General features: G+C 47.1%; 1 protein-coding gene across 6 annotated transcripts in view; it reads left to right on the top strand.

Moving 5' to 3' along the window:
* FLNB (filamin B) overlaps positions 1–18,337 on the top strand; it is a 157,339-nt gene that overhangs the window by 125,415 nt on the left and 13,587 nt on the right. For 4 of the 6 annotated variants that reach the window (XM_072598836.1, XM_072598837.1, XM_072598834.1 and 1 more), the window contains 13 exons: positions 1,377–1,415; positions 2,132–2,234; positions 3,164–3,304; positions 4,227–4,355; positions 5,385–5,558; positions 5,982–6,140; positions 6,375–6,578; positions 7,240–7,392; positions 7,509–7,631; positions 9,487–9,753; positions 12,503–12,640; positions 12,733–12,848; positions 16,405–16,537. In XM_072598836.1, the coding sequence (XP_072454937.1) occupies positions 1,377–1,415; positions 2,132–2,234; positions 3,164–3,304; positions 4,227–4,355; positions 5,385–5,558; positions 5,982–6,140; positions 6,375–6,578; positions 7,240–7,392; positions 7,509–7,631; positions 9,487–9,753; positions 12,503–12,640; positions 12,733–12,848; positions 16,405–16,537 (1,879 nt within the window). The remainder of the gene's footprint in view (positions 1–1,376; positions 1,416–2,131; positions 2,235–3,163; positions 3,305–4,226; positions 4,356–5,384; positions 5,559–5,981; positions 6,141–6,374; positions 6,579–7,239; positions 7,393–7,508; positions 7,632–9,486; positions 9,754–12,502; positions 12,641–12,732; positions 12,849–16,404; positions 16,538–18,337) is intronic. The other 2 variants (XM_072598838.1, XM_072598835.1) reach the window with 1 other exon arrangement.

Here is an 18,337-nt window from a genome sequence, read left to right as displayed (position 1 = left end):
GGTGATTATCACAAATAAAATTAGGAGAAAGTTGAAGACTGGATGAGCACAATTGTTAGTGTACTTATACTTAAAAATACTTATCTACTTAAATACTTTAATACTTAAAATACTCATATACTTAAAAAGGGAACAAGGGAACCTCTCTGTACATTTTCAGATTTACCAGTCCCAGTTCCTAAGGCAGGTGTGGTACTGGAATTTTTCTATGCTTCCATCCTGGATCACCAAATATCAACAATGCAGTAGTGAGAAGGTGCCAAATGGTAATCTTGGATCTCCTTCCACTGACTTTTCAAGTGTGCTGTGGTGGAAAGGCCAGTGGTTTGGGAATCTGTTTGAATTCTGGCTCTGCCAGTCACTAGTGGTAGCCTTGAGCAAAGCGTCTCAACTCTTTGTGCCTCAGTTTCTCCATCTGTAAGATAAGGGAATCTGAACAAGTGTCCCATCCAGAACTAAGGCTCCCTCTCCTGGAAGCCACAGATGAAAACTTCTCATATCTGTAAGGAAAGTCTCTAGTGGTCACTATCACAGCTCATTCAGATCTGATACAGGCTTGGTGCTTGGGACCATCTGGATCCCAGCTTGCTGCCCCTTGCTTCCAGAACTTGTCAGTCACTGGCTGTGAGAGGGCTGCTCAGAGCTCAAATACTTACTGATCTTTCCAGGACAGTGCAGGGGAAAGGGGGTGGATACGGCCCTATAGGATCTTGGTTGGAGTCCTGCCCTGTGAACTTGGGCAAGGATCTAGAGCTGGCAGGGACCAAAGGAACCATCAGCTGATTCAGCCTCTACAGTATATAGATGGGGAAACTAATGCCCAGCGTAGGAAGGGACAAAGCCAGAATCTGAACCTGGGACAGCTTGGTAATGCAGTGGATAAGAGAGCTGGACCTGGAATCAGGAAAACCTGAGTTCAAATCTGGTCTCAGACACTTACTGACAATGACTGGACTTGCCTAAGTTTCCTTCTTCTATAAAATGAGCTGGAGAAGGAAATGGCAAACCACTCCAGTTCTTTGCCAAGGAAACCCCAAAGCTTTAAGTACACACACATATATACAGATGTATAGAATTCATTAAAGGAGTATAGTCTGTTACAGATTTCTTAAGTCTGTCTACAGGTCCAGTTAAAAACTCACAGTAACAACTTCTGATCCAGTCATGATCTCCATGAGATGTGGGATGGGGGGAGGAGTCCCTTAGGTAGAGGCAAATAAGAAATGGGCTGGGCACGTCTTAGGCACTGTTTCTAGTCCGACCCCAAAGGATGAGGTTTACTCTTCCCTGCTAGGGAGGATCTTAGATTTTTTTCTGTTGAGTAGGGAGTACCCTGTGTTGTAATACCCAACTAATCTCCATTTGCCACTAACCAGGCTACAGATGATGACGTTGCCGTAAGGAAGGAGGCGCCGGTAAATGCATGTCCCCCTGGCTACAGCCCTTGGGTTCACCGTTTCCCCCCCTTTCCACATTTCTCCCTCTCATGTAGCCCTTCATTTCAGACCACCTCCAGCCTGCTTCTTGGGATTGCTTGAGCCCTCTGGTGTGTCTGTTCATGTATCTCTCCAGTTGATCGGTAGCTTTTTAGAAGGGTTTGAATCATTCTGGGATCTGTCCTTGTCGCTTTCTAATGATGCCTAAATTCATAGCACACGCCCCATGAGTTACCATTGGTCACGTCTAATCATATTAATCACAAGTCTGTGTCCACGCTGAAGATACAGGGGTGGGGAGCCCCGAGCTTCCGCCCTCCTGCTGGGTGTAAGACTGCGCACGCACACACGCACACACACACACACACACACACACACACACACATATTCTCTCTCTCTCTCACTTTCTCTCTCTCTCTCTCTTTCTCCTGTTGCCTTTGAGTACTGCTGGGAATTTTACAAACAAAATGGAAGTGTGTAGTCCTAGCAGCTGGGCACACTTGAGCCCCCAAACCCTTGAAGCGTGGCCCCTGCACTCTGTTTGTTCCTCAGTTGGGTGGCATTCTGCTCTGGAGAACACAACCCCCATTTAATTGGTTTGCAAAATTACCAGCTGTTCTGCCCCCCGCTCTTGCTTTCCCCCAGGTTGCTTCTGTTTCCTCCTTGCCTGAACTCCTCTCCCATCCTGTTTCTAGGTGACGGAAGAAGCCTATGTCCCTGTCAGTGACATGAACGGTCTGGGATTTAAACCCTTTGACCTGGTCATTCCCTTTGCTGTAAGGAAAGGAGAAGTAACTGGTAAGCAAGATAATCAGGTCTATCTCTTATCGTGCATGTTGGGGCTGGGCCTTCTCTCTCTGAGTTCTTAGACGGTATCTTGGCTCCCTTGGCAACGTCTCCTATCCCCTAGGCTAGGCTGACTTCTGTATACTTGATGAGGTAGACCCTCAGCAGACACCTTCACACATCCCCTTAGAAGATACAGAGGGCTGTGGCTTGGGATGTCCCATGAGCCCTTCTTTCCTCTGTGGTAAATCCAAACCCCTCTAAGTTTGGTTTTATTATAGAGGCTGTGGCTGGTCTGCAAGGGTGACTCTCTTTTAAAAGACCAATGACAACTAGGTGATGCGTTGGGCCTAGTATCAAGAAGGCCTGAGTTCAAATCCAAAGCCTGAGGCATTTTCTAGCTGGGTGACTCTGGGAAAGTCACTATTAAGTCTCTCTGCCCAAGTTTCCTCAACTGTGAAATGGGGATAAGGAGAGCCGCCACCTCCCAGGGCTATTGGAAGGATAAAAGGAAATTCCCTTTGTAAAGGGAAGCTTGACACGCTTTACGTCTGTATAAATGCTAGCTATTATTACTTTCATCATTATCATTATTACTTAAAAATGGACATTTCTTTTAAGCCCTGCTTAAGTCAGGCTATCTTCAGGTCAGTTCTTACATAACACCCCTGATGTAACACAGACTTCTAGAATAAATCTTATACTAGACACTTGCTGTTCTCTGTGAGAGCCAAGGAGGGGAATTTGGCCGCCATCTTCCCATTATATGGGACTTGGCAACCTGTTAGGCTGTATGTTTAAATGATGAGTGCTCAGCTCAGGACACCCAAAAATGCTGGTTTTAAAGGCCTCTTAAGCCAAAGCATCCGCCTTTTCCAGGAAAACAGCTGGAGTTCATCCACTTAAGAGCCTCGCTTGTCTGTCTCTGTTGTATTCCACAGGAGAGGTTCACATGCCCTCCGGAAAGACAGCCACCCCTGAGATTGTGGACAACAAAGATGGCACCGTCACTGTTCGCTATGCACCCACTGAGGTTGGCCTGCATGAGATGCACATTAAGTACATGGGGAACCACATCCCTGGTGAGTTGGCCTTGGCTTTACTGCATGGACAACTATGTGGCAGCTCTGGCTTGGAACCGTTCAGGTGCTAATAATCACTAACTCTTAAGGGACCCAGGGGAGTTGAAATACCGCAGGTTTTGCAAATAAAGCCGATATCCTTATAAAACCAAGCAGTGACTGACCTCATTAGTCCTCCACGGACCCATATCTTGGATTCTGGTAGAGAATACATGGAACTGAATTCATTTGGCGGGCCCAGTGTGGCAACCAAGATGAAAAGAGTGAATCAAAGAGCAAGGGATGTCCCAGGATGCCCCAGAGAAACGCTAAGGGATTTTCTCTAAAATTTCCTGCTAAAATGTATATTGTCAGTAGAGCACATCCAGGCCACTGGGGTACCTGCTTCCCACCTCCTGCCTGCTCTTCTCAACCTTGTCTCTTTTTCTCATTTTTCTCTAATTGTGCCAAAGGCCCACTCCAATCCCAGGTTTATTCATAACTTCATCTTTCTTCATGCTTTGGGGAATAAGGCCCAATAATTCAAGACTAGGGAGACTTCTGATTTATTGGGGTATCCTTGGATTTAGGAAGATCTGAGTTCAAGCCCTGCCTCTGATGCCTACTGACTGTGACCTTGGGAAAGTCACCTCCCAGTACCCCTGGGCAGCTCTAAGGGCATAAGCAGAAATGAGTCACTATTTTGTATCTCTGGATAGGCTTTCCAGTCTCAATCAGTGAGCATTAATTAAGTGCCTGCTATATAATACTCCCTGCCCCCAAAGAGCTTTACTGTATCAGTCCCTCAGGATTTATTATCCAGACCAAGAATGAACTGAAGCCAACAAAAAGCAAAGTCTTAAAGCTAGTGAGTCACCAGCTCCTGCAAGCTAGATGTGCTCTTACCGTCCCTTCCCTTGTTTTTCATTCTGCTAACTTAAAGAGAGCCCCCTCCAGTTCTACGTGAACTACCCAAATAGCGGCAGCGTGTCAGCATATGGGCCTGGCCTGGTGTACGGAGTCGCCAACAAGACTGCCACCTTCACCATCGTCACTGAGGACGCTGGAGAGGGTAAGTGCCTGTCACTTGGCACACCAGCTGGCTGTCACTGTCCTGAGGGTCTGGGCAAGGGTAGAGCTTTCTGCTCATGAGAATCTGCCTGTGCCAATCTGTCATTTCCCTCTTTTTCCCATAATGCCTGGTTTTTGTCTTTCCTACATCTGTTCAAGTCTGTTCATAGAACAGAATGCTGGGAAATAGATTTTGAGTCCAAACAGCCTGAAATTCTGATCCTTCTCCCCATGTGCCATACGCATATAGAGAGATGGACTGACATAGATATAGATATATAGTATTAGTACTTCCAGTAAAGTACTTCCTGATACATACATAATACTTCCAGTAAAGAGTAGATAGATAGATTGACTGATAAATAAAATTTAATCTCCAATAAGGTCCTTCCTGGCAAATATAATATGATGACATATTACTTCATATTTATGTATGTACAATACATATGTGTGTATAATATACACACATATAAATTAAGAGTGCTAATGAAGTTCTTCTTGGTGTGTGTGTGTATGTGTGTGTATATATATATAACGTTTATGTACATATGCATTTGTAGAGTTAATTTCTCTAATAAAGTGTGTGTATAAACTTTATGCATCCAATAAAATCCCTCCTCGTACCCCCTGCCATGGACGTGACTCTGGATTTTCAAAGACTGTGCCGTTGGCCTCAGCACCTTTTTCGTTAGACTGTCTAGTGAAGCACAGAAGGGTTGTTGTGTGCACTGAGGAAGGGAATGCTCCCCCCAAATCTCAGTACAGGAGTGACCCTGTGCCATGCTGAGATAGCACCTAATAGGGTGTATGTTGATTTTTTTTTTCCTGTTGCCCATGCTGGAAGCAAGTGAACCTGGTGGTTTCCCACCTCTTGTGGGGCCATCCCTATGGCAGAGTTGCCTCAGTTGCTCAAAATGGCAGCCAGTGTCTTCTCTGCTCACACTGGTGATCAGTGTTTGATTCCCCCTCTGTCTGCCCCTGTCCCAATGGCTGTCCCCACTAGCAACAGGGAACCTCTTCTTTCTGACAGGTGGTCTGGACCTGGCCATTGAGGGACCTTCCAAGGCTGAGATCAGCTGTATTGACAACAAGGATGGCACCTGCACTGTGACCTACCTGCCCACGCTCCCTGGGGACTACAGCATCCTTGTGAAATACAACGATAAGCACATTCCTGGTAGCCCCTTCACAGCCAAGATCACAGGTAGCGGAGCACCAGCTTGCCTTGGAGGGCCAGAGCAGGGGCTCTGGGAGTGGGGTTGTGGTCTCTACACAGTCTGATGTTCTCTGAGTTAGATGTCAAGGTAGCAGACCCTCAGAGGACATTTTGTCCGAGTCTCACCTTGAGTACGCTTTGTCCCTTAACCTCTGGGAGACTCAGGCCATTCTCTAAGACTCATAGGACAGCTTGTGTATGCTAGAAATGTGGAGGGAGGATTGTTGAAGTCATGCATCTCCTTGCTGCATCAATGGGGTTTACTTAGTGCTGAGGCTTGGCCACACAGAATAAGTCTTAAGTGTGTTGTGTGTAGCATAAAGTCCAGAGTGATTAATGTGAGCTGTGATATGGTGTCTGCGTGTCTGTGTGTGTCTGTGTGTGTGCATATGTGACCTCTACATGTCCTAGATAACAACAGGAGATGTTCCCAAGTGAAGCTGGGCTCAGCTGCCGACTTCCTGCTGGACATCAGTGAAACTGACCTGAGCACACTGACCGCCAGCATCAAGGCCCCATCCGGGCGAGATGAGCCCTGCCTCCTGAAGAGGCTTCCAAACAATCACATTGGTGAGGGTTCCAGTGTCCTGGCTTCTACCTTGTTTTTCTTGAGGTGGGGGGAGAAATGGGACAGATGCCAGGGCTGCTCTTCCTGGAAGTCTTCAAACAGAAACATGATTCTGACACACATAGGCACCCAAGGGGCACCACCCCCATTCTTGAAACAAGGGCTGGGGACTCATGGCCTTGGGTTTCATGGTTCCCTTTCTTCCCCTGAAACTCCATTGTTTCTGTTTCTTTCAGGCATTTCTTTTATCCCCCGAGAAGTTGGGGAGCACCTGGTCAGCATTAAGAAAAATGGCAGCCATGTGGCCAACAGCCCAGTCTCCATCATGGTGGTTCAGTCTGAGATTGGAGATGCCCGGAGGGCCAAAGTCTCAGGCCGGGGTTTGACTGAAGGCCGCACTTTTGAAATGTCAGACTTCATCGTTGACACGAGGGATGCAGGTCAGTGTGCCTGCTTCAGTTCTGCTAGGGAAGAGCCCAGAGGCTTCAGCCGAGCCTGGTTCCCATCCTCTGTCCCCCAAAGCCCCTTGTCCCTTAAAAGGTCAGTCATTTGGGTATCTGAGCTGTAGGCCCTTTGCCAGCTGTGTGGCAAATGCTGTTGTCCTCCTGGTGTCTCGCAATCTCAGTCCAAAAGCTGCTGGCTCATTCTTATTGAGAGATAGCATGGCACAGTGGATAGGGTGTTGGAGTCAAGGAGACCCAGGTTTAAGTCCTATGTTACTTACTAGCTGTGACACCCTGGGCCCACACTGAGTTCATTCACCAGAAACATACTGACATGTTCTTTGCTGTCTGATTACTGCAGAATCTTTCTCCATACCTTTCCTCAGTCTCCTTGACTTAGGATTGGGGCCAAGCCCAGCAGTGCCCTGGAATCCTCAGTCTGAGGTTTTCTGAATTCCAGGATGGTGGGAGGGGCTTTGGGTTCTGGCAACAAATGAGAAGCATCAGCCACAGGGACCAGCTCCGCATTAACAGACTTTGCCATGTTGTGGGCATGCATGTTGGTGTCTGGGTTGAGCCTCTGTTTTCTCTGATCTGGCGGTTTGGGACTTAAGAACTCACCACGTCTAGTTAGAAAATGAGGCTATGTGTACTTCAGGTTATGGTGGCATCTCCTTGGCAGTAGAGGGACCAAGCAAGGTTGACATCCAGACAGAAGACCTTGAAGATGGAACCTGTAAGGTCTCCTACTTCCCTACGGTACCAGGGGTTTATATTGTGTCCACCAAGTTTGCCGATGAACATGTCCCAGGTATATAAGCTGGCTTTGGGGGGGCTTGCTTGGATTTTGCTTACATGTTAAGCCCTTGGGACATGCCCCATCTCACACACAGCTTCATGAAGACCTTTTCCCTCTGTTCCTTCCAGGGAGTCCCTTCACTGTGAAAATCAGCGGAGAAGGCAGGGTCAAGGAAAGTATCACACGTGCAAGCCGGGCTCCATCGGTGGCAACCGTTGGTAGCATCTGTGATCTCAACCTGAAAATCCCAGGTAAACAGGGACAGTGTGTGTCACGGTCTTCCTCAGAGTCCTGGCCACTCTGAAGGATTAGCAGCAGCCATGGGAGAAAGTTGGGGTCCCTCAAGGGGAGGGAGAAGGAGTCTAGGGCCTATGGCAGCTCATTAAAAAAGTCTCTTCCCTTCCAAGTCAGCAGAGAAATGTCTCCAGGCCCCACAGCACTGAGGGACTGACTGAGAAAGGTGGCCCTGGGCCTTTGAGAGAGGGATGAGCATATGTTGCAGCAGACCTCAAATATTAGTCACTAAGTGGAAAATAAAGGCTCCTTTTGTCTCCAAGATGCCTAATTGTGGGGTTGCAGAGGGCCTCCCAGGCAGGCAGAGGCCCCTCTGCTGAGAAATGAAACCCCCTGATCCTCTCATCAGGAGGTGCTTTCCCCTCTAGTAAAGAAGGCATGGACCCCCTAAGGGCTCTTAACCTGGGGTCATTATAAACTTGTCTTTTTTAATGTGGATAACTATTTCAGAATAGTTGGTTTTCTTGGTGCATTTAAAAACTTCATTCTGAGAAGGGGTCCACAGGCTTCACTAGACTGCCCAAGGATCTAAACTATGGTGTTCAATTACTCCATCCTTAGCATGTTACAGACCTGTGTGTCTCTATGTGCAAAGCCTGGGTGTACTGGGCTCCCTCTTAGAATACATCTTAGAGTACATCTCTCTTGGTATCACTTCTGCCTGCCTGCCTGTCTTCCTTCCTTTCTTCCTTCTTTCCTCCTTCCTTCCTTCCTTCCTTCCTTCCTTCCTCTCTGTGTTTTTGTTTTTTTTTTAATCATATTTTTCCTCGTTATTTGGTTCCACATGACTCTTGGAAGACTCTCTCCTCCTTCTTTGCCTTACTTACCATTCCCTGTCTCTCAAGTGGAAGGAGCCTCACTGGACCCCAGTGGTGCCTGATGATCTGCTAGTGTTGACCAGATTTTCCTCCTTTGTCTTTGGGACTCCCTACAATTGAACCTTCGGGCACTAGTGTTGCTGAGAGGGGGGGTGCTGTGTGACCCTGATAGAGGTGATTGGTCCCCTTCCAAGTGTCTGTCATCCAGTTGGTGACAACCAGCTTCACTGTGTCTTAGTCAGCAGGGTTCCACATGGAGCAAGCCCTTTATTTGGAGAATGGAAACAAACAAATGTTCTCCTTCTCCAGGGTTGGTGGTTTGAACCAACCTGTATTTTCATTTTGTTGGGACCTTTGAGCTCTTGGGGTGTTGAGGTTTCACTTTATATTTGGAGACTGAGGTAGATGAACAAATGAGTGAATGAAAAGTATTCATGAAGTTGCACTTTGCTCTCCAAATCTGGCTGTCTTGTGGCATGAGGAGAATAACACGGTATCTTAACGGGGAGGAATCTAGAAAGTTGAAAATGTGCTAGTTCTCGCCATGGATGAAGACCCCACCCCTAGTTCCAAGACTGTGTGCCCAGACCCCCCTCTCCCATTGTGGCTTCCTCACTCAGCCCGGACATTTATGTCCAAATGAATACTCATTGATGGCTTGCTACATTCCAATAGCCTGAACTCTTGCTGGTTTCTACCAGACAGAGCTCTGTCCAGAGGGAGGTAAAAATAATGCCCCTGCTGGGCCTGCAAGGCCCTAGAAGGCTTCCCTGCTCCACCACTAAGACCTCTTAGAGTGAGTAAGGTTGATTGGTCTTATTTCCAAGATGGAAGTAAGGTGTGTGGAAAACCTGAGCAGCCTCATCAAGAGAGCCTCATCCGTGCATAAGCAAGCATTTATTAAGTGACTGCTGTGTGCTAGGCACTGAGAATACAGAGACAGAAGGGACATTCTAGTGTCATTTATTTCATATTCTTCTCTTTTCCCCCAAAGAAATAGACAGTGCAGACATGTCGGCCCATGTCACCAGCCCCTCTGGCCACATGACTGAGGCGGAGATCGTACCCATGGGGAAGAGCTCGCACTGTGTGCGATTTGTGCCCCAAGAGATGGGGGTCCACACTGTGAGCGTCAAATACCGAGGGCAACATGTGACGGGAAGTCCCTTCCAGTTTACAGTCGGGCCTCTTGGTGAAGGCGGTGCCCAGAAAGTCCGAGCTGGGGGCCCAGGCCTGGAGAGAGGGGAAGCAGGAGTGCCAGGTGAGATGGGTTGGTAAATTTGCTATCCCTAAAAACAAGAAATAGAAAGCCTCTGTGGCCTGAGCCATATGGAGGACCTTCACAGGGACTGGTGGGACCGCTTGAAATGTAGACTTAGAACAGGGGCAAACCTCAGGGGCCATGCAATCCTTCCTTGACCAAGCAAGCAGAAGACTGAGGCCCCAAGAGGTTCAGTGACTTAACAAAGTTACACATAATAAGCAAATGGCCTTAAAGTCTTCTAAAGGTGGAAACATCTGCTAAGGAAACCACCTTTGGTCCTTTTGGTAGCATAATGGGAAACCCAAGAAGAGGACTCACGAATGCAATAAAATCCCTTGAAGACTCTCAGTTGGTCTCTTGAGGGGAGAAAAGTGAAGAGAAAAAGCTCACACATGAGTGTGATTCTGATTTGACTTGTTATTCAATAAGCATTTATTAAAGGCCTATGTGTCAGGCACTGTGCTAAAGCCTGGGGATACACAGAAAGCCCAAAGGACAGTCCCTGTCCCCAAGGAGCTCCTAGTCTAATGGGGGACAAGGCATGCAGACAACCCTGTGCAAACAAGATGAACACAGGATCATCACCAGTTTTGGAACTAATCAGCAGAGGAAAGGCATTAAGGGGGAATCAGAAAAGTCTTATTGTAGAAGGTGGGATTTTAGCTGGAGTGGCAAGGCATCCAGGAGGGAAAGATGAGGAAGGCAAGCTTTCCAGGTGTGGGGACAGCCAATGGGAATGCATGGAGTCAGAAGACAGAAGAGCCAGGAGGGGAGGCCATTGTCACAGGATTAAAGAGGGCATGGCAGGGCTGGGGGTGGTGAAAGCTGTAAGAAGCCTGGGGAAAGGGAAAGGGTGAGTCATAAAGGGCTTTGAACACCAACAGAAGATTTTATATTTGATCCTTGAAGTGACAGGGAGCATATGGAGTTTATTTGTTGGAGCAGACTTGAGAGTGACATTAGTAGATCTCTGCCTTCAGAAGATTCATTTGACAGTTGAATTGGAGGATGGGCTAGAGAGGGGAGAGAGACCAGCCAGAAGGCTGGAAATAGTCCAGGTGTGGAGTGATGAGGATGGTGGCAGTGTCAGAGGAGAGAAGGGGGCACAGATATATGCAAGATATGTGATGAAGGTAAGATCTACAGAGATTGGCCCCATTTTGGATATAGGAGATGACAGTCTGCCTGAGTGACTGGTGGTGGTGGTGGTGGTGGTACCCGCAGCAGGGGGTGGGGTGGGGCTTTCAGGGAAACATTTATAATGAGTTCAGTTTTGGACATGTTGAGTTTAAGATGTTGTCCATGGGACATTCAGTTTGAGATGTTTGGAAGGCAGGTGGACATGTGAGTCTGGAGGCCAGGAGAGAGCCCAGGTGTGAGAAGGAGAAGGAGATCTCAGAGTCAGCAGCACAGAGATGATCATTGAAAACCATGGGAGTTTATGACATCTCAAAGTAAAAGAATATAATGGGAAAAGCAAAAAGGGGCTGGCACAGAGCCCTGGGAGCCGCTTGGCTCCCTTCCACTTCTAAATCTACAGCTGGTCAATTGTTTTTAGAAACTGGAAACAACTGTATGTTGCCAAACATGTAATTGACGAATGTCCTTGTTCCCATCTCTTCTCCTGGAGGTTGGGGAGGGGGTTAGAATGGAAGGGGATCCATGAGGTCATAAGGAGATCAGCTCTGACCTAATAAGGGCAGAAGTAGCGCGCTTAAAACTTTATTTAATAGTATTTTATTTTTTCTAGTTACATGAAGAGACAATTTTCAACATTCACTATTTGAAAGATTTTGAATTCCAAATTTTTTTCCTTCCTCTCCTCACTCCCCAGTAAGGTGGCAAGCCATCTGATTTAGGTTATGCATGTGCAGTTATGTAAAACATATTTCCACATTAATCATGCTGTGAAAGAAGAAATAGAATAAAAATAAATAAATTGATTTTCTTTTCGTCGGCAATCTGGGTTAAGTGGCTTGCCCAGGGTCACACCGTTAGTAAGTGTCTGAGGCCAAATTTGAACTCAGGTTCTCCTGACTCCCTGGCTAGTGCTCTGTCTACTACACCACCCAGCTGCACCTTCCAGTCTTCTTACTTACTCCCTAACACATTCTCCTCAGTCCAGTGACCTTTGCCCCTGTCCACCAACAAAAATACTCCATCTCTTGGCTCTGGGAGTTTTCTCTAGGTGTCCCCCTGCTGACTTTCCTGGCTTCCTTTAAGTCCCAACTAAACTCCCACCGCCTATGGGAGGCTTTTCTCAACCCCTGTCAATTCTAGTGCCTTCCCTCTGTTAATTATGTCCAATTGATCCTTTGTATACTTGTTTGCATATTGTCCCCCTCGTTAGACGGTGAGCACTTTGAGGGCAGGGACTGTCTTTGGCCTCTTTTTGTATCCTTTGCACTTAGCACACCGCTTGGCCCATAGTAGGTGCTTACTAAATGTTCACTGAATTGAACTGCTCTGTTGTAAAGTAGGGAATACCTGTATTTAAGGCCCACTTGTGTAACTCTGGCCAAGTCACTTGAACTCTGCGTGCTCCAGGCAAATCTCTAACACTGTTATTAACAGAGCTGGCCATCTGCGTTAGCGGAGGACGTTTCCAATCCAGGAGTCTCCTAACATTGATGAAATCTTACGTGCCAGGCAAGAAGGAGTCTGGGTGGGGCAGTGATACCTGTAGAAAGACCACTCGAGCTTCCTTTGAGCCATAACTAACTGTGTGTGTGTCTGCTATTTCCAGCTGAATTTAGCATTTGGACCCGAGAAGCAGGGGCCGGGGGCCTCTCGATCGCTGTCGAAGGACCAAGTAAAGCCGAGATCACCTTTGATGACCATAAAAATGGGTCATGCGGTGTGTCTTATATTGCTCAAGAGCCTGGTATGTACCAAGGCAAATGGGAGGCGTGAGCTGCTTTGGGAAAAGACTTTCCTCTGAGCTCTCTGAACTGACCCAGCTTTCTTGTTTCTTAGGTAACTATGAGGTATCCATCAAGTTCAATGATGAGCACATTCCAGAAAGCCCCTACGTGGTTCCCGTCATCGCCCCTTCCGATGATGCCCGCAGACTCACTGTTATGAGCCTTCAGGTGAGACATAAGGAAACATCCGGCTGCTTGACCACAGACTGACTAATCAGAACTTTGTTCTCTGTCTTCCCCAGATAAAAGGACCTGTCCGTTGAGTCAGGAGTTCCCAGTGATCAGTGGCTACCTCTCCCCACTTCTTTTTAAACCATAGAATAGGCCTAGTGATGGGTATGCCCCTAAAACTCCTCTGGTCTTCAGGACCAGCAAGCATTGGGGCTGGGAAAATCAAGGCTGCAATAAGTTATTTCTGCATGGTAGCATAGAATCATCGCTTTCAAGCTGGACAGCCTCAGAAGTGATTTACTCCAGCCCTCTGATTTCACAGTTGGAGAGCCTGAAGCCCAGAGAGCTTAAGTGAATTTCCTAGGGCCACACAGCTAGTCTGTCTCAGGGGCAGCACTTGAATCTGTCTGTCTCCATGACTCCTTGCTGCCTCTAATGCTTAGGTGGTTTTCAAAGAGCTCACCTCACAGTAACCCTATGTGGAAGGTGGGGGTAGAAGTTTTATTAATCTAAATTATGTTGATCAAGAAACTGAGACCCAGAGAGTTTGCAGCTTGCCCATGGTCACACAGGTTTAAGTTCAAACTTGAACTCAAATCTTTTAAGTAGTCAGCTAAAGAAAGAATTTGTTGAGTTCTTGCTATGGGTCAGGTCCTGGGCTGAGCTCTAGGGTTACAAATTCAGAGAGACAAGATGGCGCTTAGAGCCGAGCATTTGGCTTCTGGTCTCCAACTACAAGGCCTTCTTCCACTGTGCCATTCTTGGTCTGTTTGGATTTTCCAGACTGAAACAAGTTGCCCTCTAGGACTGAGGACCTACATGACCATACCTAAGTCCAGTACCTTGGGTTCAGGGAGTGTAGACTGGTCCATGATCCAGTTGGAAGAAAGGCATTCAGGAACCATATAGAGTTGTACTGAGCTGCCTGGGATCCAACTTCCTCCCTTGGAGAGAGTGAGAAATTTTTCGCTCGCTTGTTAGACAAGCTGTTTCCTGAGGTGTCTGACCAGTATTTGGACAGCTGGCTCTAACTGGCCCCAGTGCTTCCTCTTGGAAATTAATCCTTGTGCCCTGTGCTAAGGGGAAAGAGAATCCAGGTACCCTCTCCTTTCTTGTCCCCAAGACATTGAACCAAAAGCCAGTCACCAAAGTCTCTCAGTTGAGGGGCATTGTATTTATCTCAGGACACTCCTTGGGTCAATGTGAACCATAGAAGAAAGAATGCAGAACTTGAGCCCATGGGAGACCCCCTCTAATTCACAAGGCCATTGTAATAGATCCATTTCTGAACCTTCCAAACCTAGTCACCTGAGTTGTGGTTGCTTGGTTAAGATCTCGTGAAAAGCGAAGTTGCTTTTTCTGCCCTTATAAGTCCTTGTGAGGACTTGTGTCATCCTTGGCTTTGATTTCAGGTTTGAACTTAATCACTAACCAGGATGAGGTATGATAGTGCCTGACTGATGAGATTTTAATTCCCCAAGATCTGTTTGCTTCACAGTGAGAACAGACACCAGCTCTCAGCCCTGCCCCCTAGTCAGGAAGGCTCTCCCCACCTACCTCCCCTTCCAGTCTCCCGGAAGAAGAACAAGGTTTCTGATTAGTTTTCGTGGTTTTGATGTTTTTCTTGTGTTTCATTTAAAGACTTCTTGACAGGAATTTCTGTCTTTGCCAACCAAACAAAGCCTACGGAGGGAGATAAGGCACTAATCTGCTGAGGGCACCAGAGATTGTCCCCAGTGGATCTCAAGCCTTCTGGGCCATTTATCTCCCTCTTCAGGTTTTAGGGGCCATTAGACAAGTTGGTGGAATCTGAGGGACTTGCCCCTCTAGGACACCCTTGGCTAGAAGTATGTATGTATTTGGGGAGAGTTTCTCATAATGGGTTGGCCATTGTATGGGTATGGCAATATGTGATGCTCCTAAGCCAATAGGCCTGTTGTACTGCTGTGAAAAGGGATGAAGGAAGATGGGGGAGCGTCTCAGTACTGGCCCAAGTCCTCCTCAGCATCTGCTGAGTGAGGCATGCATTTTTTATGGTAAACATGTGTGGCAGCATGTGGTGTGAGTTAGGCAAGGTGGTCACAGCCCTGGTACTCCTTTTGAGTCTTTTTTTCCCAGATGTTAAATTTTGCTAGTAATAATCTCTGATTCTTCGATGGCTCATTGGTGTTCACCAAGACAGCACAGCCCTCCCACCTTCTCATCCTGCATGAATTCTGTTTTCACATTCTCCTTAAGGGATCTAACAAATGCACTAGAAACCTTCCTCTGAGTCCCTAGAAAAAGCCTTCTTGGGATTTGTTCTGTCATGACATTTAGATAACCCTGAATTCCAGTGGACCACAAGCCTTATCACATTCTCCAGATGTGGAGAAGCTCCACGGATGGTCCTGGAATGAGAACGAGCCTGCCCAGGACCAGCCCAGGAACATGTCCAGGGGATACTGCTACCCTACAGGGTGGCCATTAGGCCATGTGGCCACTTATAGACTAGAGCCAGCATCTAGGAAGGAAAAAGGCCTGTTTAACCAGAGATTTACCTAAGTTCCAGTTGTGGTTTTGGGAATAGTGTGAATTAATAGTGAGGGTTCTGACTCTCTGGTCAGTGGGCACAAGGGAGCCTAAATGCCCAAGATACATGCTGTGTGTGGTGTGGGCTCACACTAGCAGTGGTTGTTACTGTGTAACTATGTGTTCTTAAGCAGATCCCGAGCAAACATGAAAAGAAAAATCAGATGTTTTCAAGGGAGGCACCAAGAGACAAGACAAGAGAAAGACTGGCCCTAGAGTCAGAGACTCTGGGTTCAGATTCTGCCTCTTTGGGCCTCATTTTCTCTAACTGTAAAATAATGGAGCTCAGCTCTCTGGCCTCTGAAACTCCTCCATCTCCAGAGCTGTGATCTTACATTCCAGATAAGGGAAATGTCCCCCAAACTAAGGCTGAGAAAATGTGACTGCCCAGGTCGGAGGAGGATTGGTGCTGCTTCCCTCGAGGTCACCTGTCATGGAGGGCCACACTTGATAAAGCTCCTGAAAGGTCTCTTTAATTCTAAAACTGAGACTTAAAAGAAATTTATCTTAACCAGGGTGTTTTGGTCAGATCCCGAGGGTGGCCCTTCATGGGCCATTGGACCTTTCCTGTGACCCATTTCTTACCCTCTTGGGGAATGTGTCAAAACAATGTTGGGAGATGTTCCCCTCCCACTATGTTAGCCCATAGCAAATTCAGGGCTCTAGGCAGTATGCCTTGTAGACTTGACTTGAATCTCCTTGTAGGGAGATAAGTTAGGGAGCCATCTTCTTCAAGGGATGGGTAAAGGGATATAGGACCACATTAACAGTCACTTCCAAAGTTACCATCACCTTGTCAACTTTGAGCCTTGGTTCAGTTCTCTTCCGTCATCAGCAGATGTTGTATATATATTAAAAAAAAAAAAAAGACAGCCTGTTTGTGTATGAACTAGCCATCTTCAACTTCCATTTGGAGTGCTCCAGATGACTTAAAGAAAACCCCCAGAAAGTAATAACTCATCTGATGTCTTTAAATACTCAGGAATCTGGATTAAAAGTTAACCAACCAGCATCCTTTGCTATAAGGTTGAATGGGGCCAAAGGCAAGATTGATGCGAAAGTCCATAGCCCCTCTGGTGCCGTTGAAGAATGCCACGTTTCTGAACTGGAGCCAGGTAAGAAAAATGGGTCTGAGACCTGCATCCCTCCCATGAGAATACAGCATTATGTCAGCTCCATGAGCTGGAGACAGGGAGAGTGGGGGATGGGGCAGGCTTTCACTGCTGACTACCAAAAGGGCATCCTCCAGTGTAAACTGGAAGAGGCACATCTTAGGGTGGAAAACAACTCCACAAAGATCCGTTTGTTCTCCAGGTGGAAGGGTGGTGGCCAGACCCACTTCATGAGTGGGTCGCTCATCCTGCTTCTATCTCCATTTAACATAGCCTTGCAGATAGGTTTCATTGTTGACCTTGTGAAGATATTTGAAAACTTGCCTTGACTCACACAGGGGCAGGGTAGTCAGGCTCACATGCTTAGAGGGCATTTGGGATTTTGTTTTATCTGCAAAAGAGGCAGAACAGTGTAATGGTTAGTGTATCTCAAAGCGAAGAAGAACTAGGGTCAAGTGCTTCCTTCAACATCTCTGGGCTTATGACTCCAGGAGAGTCTGTTGACCTCTCAGGGCCCTGGGCAGCTCTCTGAAGACTAGAAATTGTTCAGAGATGCTTCCCTGCATTGGTTGGGGGATTTGCCTCCTCTAAGAGTTACTTTTAACCCCCAAAATCCCACCTCCAGTTGCTACACCTGTGCTTTATCTGCAAAGCTGAAAAAATGAGAGTTTAATCAGCCCTGTAGAGTCATAGAACAGCCCTCACAAACAAGCTGGTGTGTGGTTGATTCAGGACATTATCCTGGGATAACAGGCTGGGGTGGAGTTGAACTTGATGAGGTCCTTCCAGGTAAAGAGTTCTCTAGGTGTGTGGTTCCTTTCCTTTGGCCCCAACTAGAATTGTTGGCTGATGCCCAGAAATTGAGCAGACCCACCCTCTGTGCCCTCTCCCCCAGACTCTCTCTCTCTCTTGAGAGAGGCCTCGGAGAGGCTGTGCCAGGGTCGAGGCACAACTCTGGCTGTTTCTCCTGAACTGAAGAGATGCCAGCTTGGCATGAGAGGGGACTGCTGGTCTGAGGACCAGTGCAGTGAAGCGTGGACCACATCACTACCTGCTAAAAGCCTCTCTCATCGGAGGTTTTAATTTTTTAGCCCCAACAGCTCTCGAAAGTGTCCACTAATAGACAGCCTGTAGTCTGCATGTAAATGGGCAGAAATGGATGTAATTGTAGACTTTCCAAAGTAATATTTTAAATCTAGCTTCAAAGGCCTCCCTTCAGGCAAGCATCCAAGTTGACAAACCTTGGGAGGGATGCTGATGGTGAACCTTGGAGGACCTCTCCCATTTGGAGTTAGAGGACCTGAGTTCCTTGGTCAAGTCTCTTCTTAGGCCCTCCTTGGTTTCTGGTGTCCACTTTTATAAAATGAAGAGGTCAGCCTAGGTGATTTCTTATGTCCCTTCCATTTCTTAATCTGGGGGATCCCTATGTTCAGGGACAAGGATAGGGACAAGATCTGTGGTTTTATTAGTTTAGAGAACTCCCAGAGGAAGAAATTCCCTCTACTGCTGCAGATTGGCAGCGACTAACTAAATCATTTGGCCAGAATTATGTAGCCAGTGTGTGTCAGAAGTGAGACTCAGATCCGGGACCAGCTCTCTGTCCGCTCGGCTACTCTCCTGATCCTTATTTCACAGACCACAAAAATCAAAGCCCAGAGAAGTCAAGTGATTTGCTGAAGCCCCCCAGTTAGTGAGTGGTAAAGCTGGGATCCAAAAAGAGCCTGACCCTCTCTACAGGAAGGCACATTCTTAATAAGCCAGAATAAGGCTGCCAAGTATTTTCATCTTCTTTCAATACTCCCC

Source organism: Notamacropus eugenii, chromosome 3 (genome assembly GCF_028372415.1).
Source record: "Notamacropus eugenii isolate mMacEug1 chromosome 3, mMacEug1.pri_v2, whole genome shotgun sequence".
NCBI classification, from domain to species: domain Eukaryota; kingdom Metazoa; phylum Chordata; class Mammalia; order Diprotodontia; family Macropodidae; genus Notamacropus; species Notamacropus eugenii.
This window is presented reverse-complemented; position numbering and strand designations above follow the sequence as displayed.